This window comes from Gymnoscopelus microlampas, assembly GCF_963454915.1.
Source record: "Gymnoscopelus microlampas genome assembly, chromosome: 4".
Taxonomy (NCBI): domain Eukaryota; kingdom Metazoa; phylum Chordata; class Actinopteri; order Myctophiformes; family Myctophidae; genus Gymnoscopelus; species Gymnoscopelus microlampas.
This window is the reverse complement of record NC_139941.1, coordinates 42,339,632-42,352,624: the sequence shown is the minus strand read 5'-3', so window position 1 is coordinate 42,352,624 and position 12,993 is coordinate 42,339,632. Positions and strand designations below refer to the sequence as shown.

The 12,993-nt window shown below is 43.3% G+C and overlaps 1 protein-coding gene across 1 annotated transcript in view; it reads left to right on the top strand.

Annotated features, from left to right (window-relative positions):
• Positions 1 to 12,993, top strand: part of LOC311044198 (rapamycin-insensitive companion of mTOR-like) — a 43,498-nt gene that overhangs the window by 4,316 nt on the left and 26,189 nt on the right. Inside the window, exons 4-16 of the mRNA XM_084055630.1 lie at positions 3,231 to 3,295; positions 3,683 to 3,814; positions 4,997 to 5,060; positions 6,583 to 6,709; positions 7,171 to 7,340; positions 7,936 to 8,003; positions 8,206 to 8,273; positions 8,430 to 8,512; positions 8,982 to 9,069; positions 9,431 to 9,521; positions 10,198 to 10,264; positions 12,199 to 12,279; positions 12,468 to 12,568. Coding sequence (XP_083911756.1) covers positions 3,231 to 3,295; positions 3,683 to 3,814; positions 4,997 to 5,060; positions 6,583 to 6,709; positions 7,171 to 7,340; positions 7,936 to 8,003; positions 8,206 to 8,273; positions 8,430 to 8,512; positions 8,982 to 9,069; positions 9,431 to 9,521; positions 10,198 to 10,264; positions 12,199 to 12,279; positions 12,468 to 12,568 — 1,205 coding nt within the window. The remainder of the gene's footprint in view (positions 1 to 3,230; positions 3,296 to 3,682; positions 3,815 to 4,996; positions 5,061 to 6,582; positions 6,710 to 7,170; positions 7,341 to 7,935; positions 8,004 to 8,205; positions 8,274 to 8,429; positions 8,513 to 8,981; positions 9,070 to 9,430; positions 9,522 to 10,197; positions 10,265 to 12,198; positions 12,280 to 12,467; positions 12,569 to 12,993) is intronic.

Here is a 12,993-nt window from a genome sequence, read left to right as displayed (position 1 = left end):
GTGGTTAGAGTGTCCGCCCTGAGACTGGGAGGTCAGAGTTCGATCCCCGGCCGGGTCATACCAAAGACCTGCTTGGCACTCTCTGCTTGGCACTCAGCATCAAGGGCTGGATTGTGGGTAAATCCCTGCAACATACTAGCGTCATGTCCAGGGGATGTACTTGTACATCAAGCTGCCTCATGGTAAGGGCTGGGCAAGGCTTACTTACTTACTTACTCAGTGGGCTTGTGGTTAGCGTCGGAGTTCGATCCCTGTCCGGGTCAAACCAAACACCCTGGCCCGGGTCAAACCAAAGGCTGGATTGGGTGTAAATCCCTGTGACATACTAGTGTCATGTCTAGGGGGTGTACTTGTACTTCAAGCTGCCTCACGCTACAGAAACAGGAGATAGGCTCTTGCCCTATGGGCAGTGTTGTATTGGTGATTTTGTTAGTGGTGGGATGCTATTTTAACGTTGTTTAACACCTACACTACAGGTCACACAATGGACAATTGATTATGCATCTAGGCTCATTCCTATGTTAATTCACCTGGTGTGACATCCGGCAGTCAGGAGCCTTTGTAAACTTTGTTGAGGTGTGAAATTGTGAATTAAGGGTTGTTTTAAATCAGTGTGTGTGTGTGTGCTCCTGCTCAAAAAAGGGGTTGCACGGCGTGTTACCTCGCCCCAAGACCAATGCATCCCCGCCTATGGGCCACGTGGCTCGGCAAGGCTTACTACTACTCTTTGCTAATACTTTGACTTGATTAGATATTTGTAAAACCCACAGACAGAGATTGTAAAACCCACAGACACATTGTGAGATTGTAGATCGTCTATTTTTGCTGTTTTTGCGTGAAAATCTTGTATGACAAAGTAGGGCATTCATTTAAGAAAACACTTGAAAAGTTTACACAATGGAGGTACGTTTCTGCCCGAGAGCAACGTTATGCTATATCTTACGGTTTACTATTAAATTAACCAAATTCTGTCGGTCTGTCCAATTTTCTCCTCCGTTGGTTGACAAATCGATCTGAAATTGCACATGGGCATTGACCACTCGCGTATGCAGGGAGTGAGGAAGCCGATTCGTAACTTTCCCCAAATATAAGCTGTTGTTTGTTCATATTTTTGTCATGGGCTACTGGATCTGTAGTCGCGGTCCCTGCAGCCTATGGGATCTGTAGTCACGGCCGCAGCCATATAGCCCGGATGGACGTCAACACTGAATATTATTGCCTGACTGTTGTTGGATGGTTGTCAGGATGATATCCTGACATTCGTCGGTTTCTTTTATTGTCAGTTTGTTATAAATAGGCCTACATCTGCACTGTTTAGCAATTAGCACGCATCTGTGCTTTTCTTTGGATGTTAATACACGGATAATGGCAAGAAATATAGTGTAGCCCGACCTACCCCTCATTTACAGAAACAACTGATTGAACTAATCTATTTAATTTATTATTTAAATAAATTGATAATCAATGAGTTAATAAAATAATTGATTCAAAATAGATTCCTATTTTGGGCAAACACATTATATGCAAACATATTCCAAAAATGTAAACAAAAAAAAACTATTTGGCATGACACTGTTGTGTGATGTAGTATAACAGGGATGAGTGGGTAATCGATTTGTTGATATATTAAAAAAATATATATAAATACAAAAACACGCTTTTTGATTATTCGATGAATCAGAAAAGTAATCGATAGAATAGTCGCTAACATCTTCTTGTACTGTCAAGTGTTTTCTCTGTCTTTTGGGAGCCATTGGAAAATTGTACTATTATTGTTTTTGTGGTGAGCTTGAGGCACATCCTACCAGTCTGGTCAAGACACGGCACAAGACAGGAAGTCTGTCCAAATCTCTGCTAGCCAGCTGTGTTTTTTATGGGGCATATTAAGCCCGATTCATACTTTGTTGTTTGACGGTGTCGCACGCCAAAAATATCTGATCCACAAGCTCGCAATACTCTGCGGATGGGACACCTTTTTGAGCTTGTAGATCAGCTATTTTCGGAGTGCCGCACCGCCGTTTGACAGAGCATAAATGAAGCATTAGGCCTACCAAACCATGTACAAGACTGCCCTAAGCCTGTGAGATTGATTGTGGCAACAGCAACACTAATAGCATAGCTAGCTTGGTGTTTTCTTGAAACAATCAAGGGAATCTCATTAAATTCAATGTGTCAGACATGTGCACATCTGGCCCTAGCTGATTCAACACAAATTTGAGGGGAAATGGGGTGAAACATAAAGGTGAGCATGAGAGGAAACTTGTCACCTCACTTGTAGAGTCATTGCATCACTTTCGGTCGCCCGAGCTCTTCCATTTAGAAACGTAACAAAATAGAGATGATCGGCTGGCTCTGTCTTCTTGACTCTTGTGTTCACCCGTTGCTGCTGCCGCCACCAAATCAACGCTGTGGTTCAGACTCCAAGCATGGGACTGACTGACTGAGGCTGACTGCCTCCAACCGCTTCGGACTGCTGGTCGCCAATGATGCATTTTGACAGATCATCTGCGTCCGTCCTAGCCAGAGTGTTTTTTGACCTTAAAAAAAAACTAGGCACTGCAGCAGGCTGAAGCCTGAGCCTGTGTAACTGCTGTCTGTCATTCGTACGTACACCTGATTTCTCTTGTTTACAGCTGAGTGGAGGGTAATACCACTGACAGTTGTGTGCGTGTACTGTACAGTATGTGTGAGTTAGAGAACACCGGGCCAGTATCTCCTTATAAGGATTCCAGGACAGAGAGGGTGACCTAATACCCCTGGAGAGTGTCACATACCCCTCAGCCCCCCCCCACCCACCCACCCCCTCTTGCCTGCCTGGGCCCTGACATCACTGCTGGTCCCATACCCCCCCCCCCCCCCCCCCCCCCAACCATCCTCTGTCCACCCATCCCAACGTCCCTCCCTCTCCCCTCTGCCATTTACTGTAGAGGACACAAGATTTTATTTCAGCCCTAGAGCTAACTGTTGAAGTGCACCGTTTTTTATGTTGTAAGGGAGCAATAACAGCCCATTGAGAATGTTAACATTTTGCTAAGGGATAGTCTTTCTTAAAGTTTCACATGACCAAACTTGCCGTGAACGCAGAGCCTCGTCACCATAATGACTTGGAAGAAAATAATCCTCAGAGTTGTTTGAGCTGGGATTTATGTTGTATGAAAGCTATGTTTCTGCGTGGCTAAAGTGTGTTTTTTTTATATTGATCCCTTCCCTGTCTCTCTTTTGTATCGCAGCTGCTATGCAGCGTTGGCCACCATGAGGAGAAGTTTGGGTTTACGTACGAAGAAATCATAATTTGGTAAGGCTTGTGGTGTCGACAGCCACGCACACAGAGACGATCATACAGTATGTGACATGCATGCAATAATATTGGATGGTGCTTCATTTCCATATGGCTTTCAGTTTTATTGTTTAGCAAAGTCTTCCAGTTTTTAAGCTAGAACCTACCGGTTCTTCAGCCTGATTTATACTTGGTTGCGCTGCGACGCGTTGTTAGCATTTGTTGCGCGACACCTGCGCTCAGCTAAGTAAAAACCAACCCTGGCCTTAGCCTGTGGATGTTTTAGTATTTAAAGACATTGATATGATTAACTTCTAAGAGATGAGCTCAAGGTTGATTTTTATTAGTGTGAAGTAAAGGTCAAACTGTTAAGTGCTGATCAGATTGTGTGGTTTGTATTCCTAGCCTGCGGCTAGCTCTTCTGAATGAGGCAAAGGAGGTGCGCGCTGCGGGCCTGCGGGCACTGCGGTACATCATCAGAGATACCTGTGTGCTGCAGAAGGTCCTCAGACTACGGGTGGACTACTTGATCGCCAGGTGAGCAGCCACGCCTATGGACCCAACTTCTACCTGACCACAGGTGTAGTCACTAGACTAGAGGTCTTCACGGGTTCCACCCGAACCGAAAATACCCGAACGAGTTCGGGGAAGATCACATAGGGTTCCGGGTCTGTTCATTATTATGTGCAACACCCCGAGTGGATCCGAGAAGACCTTTACTCAATGATCAGGAGAGAAAAACGTCAACTGCTGTGTTATTTTGTGATGATTAGGCTGACCTAGGATCGGATTGCTGCTGTGCAAATTAAGGGGGAAGACGTTGAGCTGCGCATGCGAGTTCACGACGTGTCCAATTAGGGTTCGGGCCCCAAAAAAATCGGAATCAATCGGATCTCGTAAAACAAATTTCACGGGTCCATTGGGGTTCTGGTCCATCATTTTGGACCCATAGGATTAGTAGTTACTCAGCCGGTCAGGGCGTATACCATCAACTGTAAACCGCTATATAAATTCTATGTATTATTATTGAGGTGGCCTATTATCTTATCTAGGGCTGGTTTAAAATTCCAAATGCTCACAAAATAGTCAATATATTTTTGCAGGGGGTTGACGGCGATAAGCTGTTTTTTGGGGAATCAAACAGGGACTCACTGCAGATCAGGCCATTTGGTATACACCCTAACCTCTTGGCTACCAGGTAACCAACCCAGCAATAAGCTATTTTGTGCCAAGTGCACTTTGAAATTATACTTTTCAAAGCCTGCAAACTAGAATGCATCTAAATCTGCCCTGACTCATAGGTTAGCCCAAGTCTGTAACCACGCACGCACGTCTGTGTTTGTTAACAGCCGTGTAACGAGAATCTATCAATATAATGAACGGGTCAAGGTGAGCTGTCACCAACGAAGGTTATACTTTTATGTTGACCAGCACATTCGTTATTCGCCATTCACTGTCAAAGAGATCAAAGCAGCAGTAGGATAAATTGGCGAGATGAAGTGGCACTGTGTTTATGCTTCTCTTTCCCACCGTCATGAAGTGCAATTCAATCTAACAATTCAAATGCAAATGACCCTTTTCCTCTGTTTGACAGTTCCTTTGTTTAATTGTGCTTGTGCCTCACTTGAGTTTGTTTAACGTGCTGTCATTTGACAGCAATAATAAAAAAAACTAATGCATGAAATAGTTGTGACTGATTGCTGTCGTTATGCTATTCAGGTGCATTGACATCCAACAGAGCAATGAGGGAGAGAGGACCCAGGCCCTGAGACTGGTCAGAAAGGTAAGTTGAATAAGGTTCGAAGTAAGATTGGGTGGAATGTCTTGAGACAGTTTGTGCAGTTGAAACCATGCAGTGTATTTATTGTAATCTCGGAGAGAAGAGAAAATGCTCATGCTCCATAAACAGCATTGTTCAGCACGCTTTTTCAGTCTTTTACATCAAATCCGTTTTTCCATCAATGTGGCATTGCAAGTCTAAAGCACAGAGATAGATGGCTTATTTATTGACTGCCTTATAAAGAACACCAGTCGATCAGCCCAATTAATCACAGGTGTTCACTGCTGCACCAGAGCGCTCAACTTGCAGCCAGCAGCAAGCCGCACCCCACTGCCGCAGTCATATAACATGCTGTCTTTTTTCTCCACTCAAAGCTCTCCTAGAGGAGCTTGACATCATGCTCGGCACTTTTCCAGAAGATTTTATGTCCCTTAAACTCCTCGGTGATCTCCCCCATATTTTACACCACAGTTAACTCTACACTACTATTGTCTCAATATTAAGCAAGATATCGCATCCTATTCTTATTTTTGACACTTCATTATTCACTACTACTACTATTATTATTATTATTTACCCTTTTACCCTTTGGGGACATGCATGTTGGGAACGATGCAAGTCGGTCCATTTATACTGCTATGCGGCAAGATGCGATGCGAAGCTCGGCCGATCGGTTAAGCCGACTGGTCAGGTTAGCCAATCAGGGACTTAAAATGGCTTAGCGGCACGAACGTGATGTGCCAATCCGTGAAGCCGACAGTTTGGTTTGGCCAATCAGGGAAGCCAATTTATACAATCTCCCGAACACACAGAAAATGTCTGCCTCTTTCTCAGACCCGCAGGCTGACAGATGCAGATATTGGTGTTTTTTTTTTTTTTTTTTGGTGCTCGGAAACCGTTGGTCTGTATGAGACACACACGCCAAGTTTGAGACAGAGCGGTCAGACGCTGTCCTAGTTATGCCAGTCCGTCTGATAGATTATTGCTATACCTGTATCATAACAAGAACATTCTCTGGGCAGTATTGAGGTGTGGGGTGTGAGTTTGGGACTAGTGGCGTAATTGATTTGAAAAGACAATAGAACACATTTCTAAAGGAAGTTGCCCCCAGCCTCTTGCTGTTCAGCCCGGTGCCCATGTAGTGCCACCACCAGTGCGGTACGTTCCGGTGACAGTGTGTGCACACGTCCGTGGGCTAGGGTATTTATAGCTCCTTCTGTAGTTTACTGTAAACTTTCTTCAGTCTCACACACACGCACTTTCACGCAAAGAGGCAGGCAGGCTCTGGTTTCAGGAAATTGCCACCGGCTATGCAGGCAGTGATACACTGTATAAAGTTACTGTACGTTCCATTTCCTATAAACTGTATATGCTAAGATTATGTTTCATTTCATATTTTAACGATATTGTTGACACTCTTGCCTGTGAACGTTACAATGAAGTTAAATCACCTCTTTGCATTGAAAATTACGTCCTGTTTGACGATTCACTTGTGTTATTTTCCTCGTGTCTCCTCTCTCTGTAGATCATTACAGTTAATGCAATGCTGTTCCCCACATCCATTGCCAACTCCCTCATTGCTGTGGGAACTGACGGCCTGCAGGAGAGAGACCGCATGGTACGCGCTGCCATCGCCATCGTCTGTGAGCTTGGTGAGTGTATGTGGGTCTATCCCACAGAGGATGCGGATGAAATGGAAGCTTTATTGTGACACGTGTGGGAATTAGTCATTGGCCTCACTGCAGTGCATTGAAAGACGGATGCATACAAGATGCAGATAAAGACACAGCACAGGTTAACGAGGACAACTAGCACTGCAATGCCAGTACCTAGTACTAATCCTAACCCTAAAATGCATTGCTAGAATATGTGAATGTACTCTAGTAAGGTAAGTGACCTTAAAGAATGTATGAGGGAGCACAGAGTACTGAGGAGCATAGAGAACTTTGGGGGGTTTCAGGGATGTTGCACTCGCAATTCTACGGCATGGCCAGACAAAAACGAACTACTATCTAACTTATTATTTGCACTATAGTCCTATTTGTATTAGTACTATGAACGTTTTATTAAGAGAGTTAACCCTTTTAATTCTGCTTGCCTCCATCACGTGTAGCTCTGAAGAACCCAGAGGTGGTGGCCAAACGGGGCGGGCTCAGCACCATCCTGAAGAGCGTCATCGACTGTCAGCTGAGCCGCATCAACGAGGCTCTGATCACCACCATCCTCCATCTCCTCAACCACCCGCGCACCCGTCAGTACGTGCGCGCCGACGTCGAACTAGAGGTAACCCCCCCCAACACACACACACACACACACACACACACACACACTCACAGATATGTACTAACTATTAAGAGGATTCAGAGGAAGCTACTGTTCACAATTAAGCCAGTGGGCTGGGAAGTCATTCCATTCGGGATTAGCAGCAGTAGGTTCCCTGTCTCTTTCCCATGGAGATTACAGCGATCGGTTACATCAGTCTTCTAAAGCCTCTCGCCCCTCTCTCTCTCACTCTCTCTCCCTCTGCCCCCCCCCCCTCTCTCTCTCTCTCTTTCTGTCTTCCTCCGACACATCCTGTCTGTAAACAGATACCTGGAAGAACAGTGGCACCTCATATACTTGCAATCATAATAGCCACTCGGATGTCATGTAATATCTATAGCCAGGTCAATTGTGTTGAAGCTCGTTTTGTTTTTTTTGCTTGTTTTTGTGAAATATTTCATTGTTGTCTTAGGTTTGTGATAAGGGAGTTGTGTTATACACCTCGGTGACAAAGAGTAAAATTATTTGGTTTCGGTCCTCAACATTGTAGCAATGTTGTATCGCGTCAACAGTTTTTTGTACTCATCCATCTGTGTGTCTTTGTTCTGCCTTCCAGCAAATCCTTGCACCTTTCACAGACTTTCACTACCGCCACAATGCAGACACGGCTGAAGGGCAGCTCAAGTGAGTGTGTGTTGCAGTATAAACAAATAGAGTTTAGTGTTCTCAAAAGGCCATGTGTTTACTGTTTTCTCTGTTCCACTATTGGTAATATTATGTGTTGAACAAGCTGGGAGTTTGTATAGTGTTTATGTTACGTATATGGATGGGTTTCTGACTGTGCCGTGAGTTAATGGGTTCATGTTTGTGTTTGTGGCGTTCTCAGGGAGGACAGAGAGGCCCGTTTCTTGTCCAGTAGAATGGCCATAGTAGCAGCCTTCCGTTCTTGGTCTGGTAAGGATCCAGCCCCCATGTGATTTCCATGAAGATCCCACTGGTTCTATATTGGACCCATTGTACAACATGAATGATTTGAAAGTCACAATTGTAGACAGACTTGTTTCATGTTCTGTTGTATTGTTGGTTTACGAATCTCTTGTCTTGATGCAGGAATTGTCAACCTATGCAAGGCTGGGAATTCTGGAATCCAATCTTTAATTGGCTTACTCTGCATACCAAATATGGAAGTTAGGGTGAGTATTGACACATCTGCATAGCACCAAATCTGGCTGTTACAGCTAGTCCACACCAACTCCTTGCAACCTGCAACTACTTGCATCTTCTCACAACCATTATCCCCAATGGCAGTTGCAAGGAGTTGCATTAGTGTGACATGGCCGTAAAACTGTTTTGTTGCGACTGCATTGATGCGGTTTGGCCTTTAGGGTGGATAACATTTTTTCTATGAAATAAGATTAATTTATTTGTTGTTATCAGACAAGACCTTTACCAAAGCCTGCTATCTCTTTGACAGATATGTGCAAATTACAATTATCTCAATAAAGATGTCAATCAATTAATCAATCAATGAAAACGAGGATCCAAGATTTAGTTTTTTGTTTCTTCGAGGGTAGTTTTGGCTTTTCTTATTCTTTTTTTTTCATGCCACGATATGTAATGTGCACCGTCTGTCTGATTCCTATAATGTGTTTTGCCTTGCAGAAAAGCTTATTGGAGGTGTTATATGAGATATTCAGGCTTCCTCTGCCCATTGTAACTCAAGACTTCACGGAAGCACTTCTCAGTGTTGGTAAGAAGAATAAAAAGACGTATTATTTTCTTTCCCCTTCTTTTCCGGTCATTTTCTTTTAGTTAAATTAGTCTTTTCCCTTCTGAATGTAATTAATGTCAAACAAAAAGGTATTGTAAGCCTCTGTAGTTTGGAAAATAGGTCTTGGAGACTATACTCTAAACAAGACAAGTCTTATAAGTCTTATAACTGTACGTCTTCCCTGTCCAATGTTTAGCTATTGATAGTCAGTTACCATGTGCGCAGTTTGTGAACGAAGTCGCACAAATCATAATGCGGTGTTCAGTGGTGAAGCCACACTATAAAGGCTGGCTAAAATGAATAATAATTATTATTAACTTGACCGTGTTGTCTCCTTCAGACCCCTGCAGGTTTCAAGACAGTTGGAGGCTATCTGATGGGTTTGTTGCTGCTGAGGCCAAAGTCATCCTGCCCCATCGGGCCCGGTCCAGGTGAGACATTAAGCACAACAACGTGGAATAGGAATGCACTCTTATCACAGAGAAGGTTACACTCCTATCCAAATAAAGTTACCACTTCTGCCCTTTTTTATGCCTTTCTCTTTTTTCTGGCATTTTTAAGCCTTTATTGACAGCAGTTTAATGACATTCAGCAATGGTCAGCAAATGCAATGCGTTGTGGGTTGTAGATATTTCTGCTATTTTTGAAAATTTAAGTAAACGTTTGAAATTCTTTGCCTTGGCCAAAAATGTGTACCATAAGTGGTTAAATAAAAAATAAAATAAAATGATGCTCGCTTCATGTATATAGCCTCTGAAAAGATTCTGTATGGAACCATTTTATACAACTCCTGAAATGAACCAAAACTGTTACTTATCACGATTCAAATAAAAAAATAGCTGAAGTAGCAGATCTACAAGCTCGAAATGCGTCGCTTCCTGTAGCGTTTTGAGCTTGCAGATCTGCTACTTTTGATGCTTTTGTGTGACACTCTAGTATGAGGAAGTAAGGTGTTAATTTACGGAAAAACACAAAAAGTTAAACTATGGAGTTTAATGCCCGACGGCAAACATAATATGTTTGCCGTCGGGCATTAAACTCCATAGTTTAATGTACACATAATTATGTACATTGTAAATGTATTAATCTCAGTGTTTTGCCATTCAGACCTGATCTGATGGACAACTACCTGGCTCTGGTCCTTTCTGCCTTCATCTCCAGTGGACTGTTAGAGGTGAGGAGACATAGAGAGAAACAGTATTGAGCCTAAAGCTGCTTGATATGACTTGAATGTGATATGCTAACATGTATGCACCGAATGTCAATATGCGGTATGTCTGATGTTGTTTTCTCAGAACTTAGTTACACAAATGAACAATTTACTGTCATGTTACGCCTTTCTTTTATATACTGAAATCAGACAATGGCCGGGTTTCCCAAAGAGCTCGTGCGTAGAGCATCGTCGCAGGTCCGACGACGGGTCTAACGTGTGACGTCACATGCTTCGCAGTACCATAGCAGGCACGTAGATTTCAGGTCATGCGTGGCCGTACGCAGCTTGCGCAAGCGTCTCCTACACAGCTGGGACTCGGCCAAACCTACGCTCTACCCTCATTAGTAGCAGGTGGTTGTGCCCCTGCGTGCCATCTAAACTGGCTGCGTGTGTGGTAAAAGTACATTCGTGAGACAGAATGCGCGCAGCATACTCCCCGCCCACAGTAGGAGGGGAGTACTGTCCTACGAAGCATTTTGTAACGAGCGCCCTGGGCCGCCTGTAACACCCATCGTTCAATGAAATCTATGAAAAGACCGACACACACACACACACACACACACACACACACACACACACACACACACACACGTGTATGTATATATATATATATATATATATATATATATATATATATATATATATATATATATATATATATATATATATATATATTACGGCCGGGCCGGTGCGTAAAAGGGCGAGCGGCTGCAGTGCTTCGTCCTCTATGCATGAACCCGAAGTTTACAAATCGTACTCTCACGGATGATCCGATGATCTAATAAAAATATTAAGCACATGCCAAGTTAACTAAAGGTATATAAATGATGCTGAGCTAAATATGTTTCCTTAATTTCGAAGTTTTATAGTTAAACGTTATGATGAAAGTGCAGTTCCTCTCACAAAGTGACAGCTGTTGCGCTCGGCGAGCGCAACAGCTCGCCATGTTTATGAATGGTTAAAACATCTTTTGAAAATAGCAGATCTACAAGCTTGTGACACGTTGTGAGCTTGTAGATCTGCTATTTTCAAAACCCAAAATAACAGATCTGCAAGCTATCAACACGGCATGTCGCAGTGTGTTTGTTGTATATATGTCTGTTTTTTTGGGGAGGCGTCGCCCGTTACGCGTTAAGCTGTCAATCATGCAGGGGGACGCCCCCTCTATCCTCTGAATTTTTTTGAACGGCGAACAATGGCCGCAGTGTTTATTTAAGATCATTGAAATGTCATCTTAAAAAAATGCATTTTAATACATTACAGAATGTACCTATAAAAATGTAAGTGTCCAATTCATATAAAGGTAAGTTAGATAAAGGTGCGACTTTATCTTAGTATTTTTGCAAAATCCTGTATTTATAGATATATGTATGCAAAGGGTGTTTAAACTATAGTAGGATAGCACTACGTAGTTGACGTAGGCTTTACGTAGGCTACGTCCAGGATCTCTTCACGTGCATGCTGTCTCACGAATGTAGTTTTAGCACAGACGAAACGGAACCTACGAAGATGGTGTCTACTGAAGCCAATTTAGATGAGACGTTGGGCACACACAGCTGCTACTAACGAAGATAGTGCGCAGCGGGGTTGCTACTGCGCAGATGCGTGGAGGCACCTACGCAGCTTCTAGGCTACGCAGGAGCTCAAATTCGTTTGGGAAACGCGGCCAATGACTCTCGTTAAAGAGGAAGCAACAGAGTGATGGAAAAGGAGAAGATGTGTTTCCCTACATTGTTGAAATATTCAATGAGACGAATTAAAATAAAATGGCTTGCTGGAGTTTCTTGTTTTTCTGGATGTTTTTCAGACAGCATTAATTTTATTTCATTTTTGTGTGATAGTTATGTTTTAAATATGAGAATTTCACAATTTCATGTTTTCTTTGTTCATGGCAGGGTCTTGTAGAGGTGGTGACCAGCAGTGATGAGCAGCTTGCTGTGAGAGCCACTATCCTCTTGGGAGAGCTACTACACATGGTAACGTATATATCTGTGACACGTTTCATCATTTGACATTTAAAAAGAGAAATTCTACTATCACACTTCCTGTTAGTTGCCTGTAATAAGAACACCGGCTTCAACGCCTGAATGTACAGTAAGTACAAGTTAATGATGATGCCTGTTTGCTTGTCTTTCCCTCTCTACCCTCCTTTTGTCTTGTTTAGGCAAACACCATCCTTCCTCATTCCCATAGCCATCACCTGCACTGCCTTCCTACCCTCATCAACATGGCAGCCTCCTTTGACATCCCCCAGGAGAAGCGACAGTGAGTGCACCTACTCACATACACTCAGAGAAACTCTGAAGGGCCATGGAAATGTGTGTGTGTGTGTGTGTGTTCCCCCATAAAACATTTGAATTCCTTCACAGTACTGTATATAAACAAGGTTTCAGCTCACCTCTTGTCTTTTGTCATCTTCAAATCCATAATGTTGCTACATGAGCACAGTTTTCATTTTATTTGACAACGCACAACAATTGTGTTGCAGCCATGTCTACTCTGGTTTCAGCTACAGGCCACCGTTTTCCATATGTCACCATTTTTGGTGTGACACCCGTGACACAATCCGCGTTGGTTGCATCCCGTCCGCTTTGTTGAAAGAAACAAGCTTGCACATTTATCGTTTCATCTACCTCAGATGAGCAGACTACAGACACTAGATCGAATAAACCTTGACGAACACAGCAGAT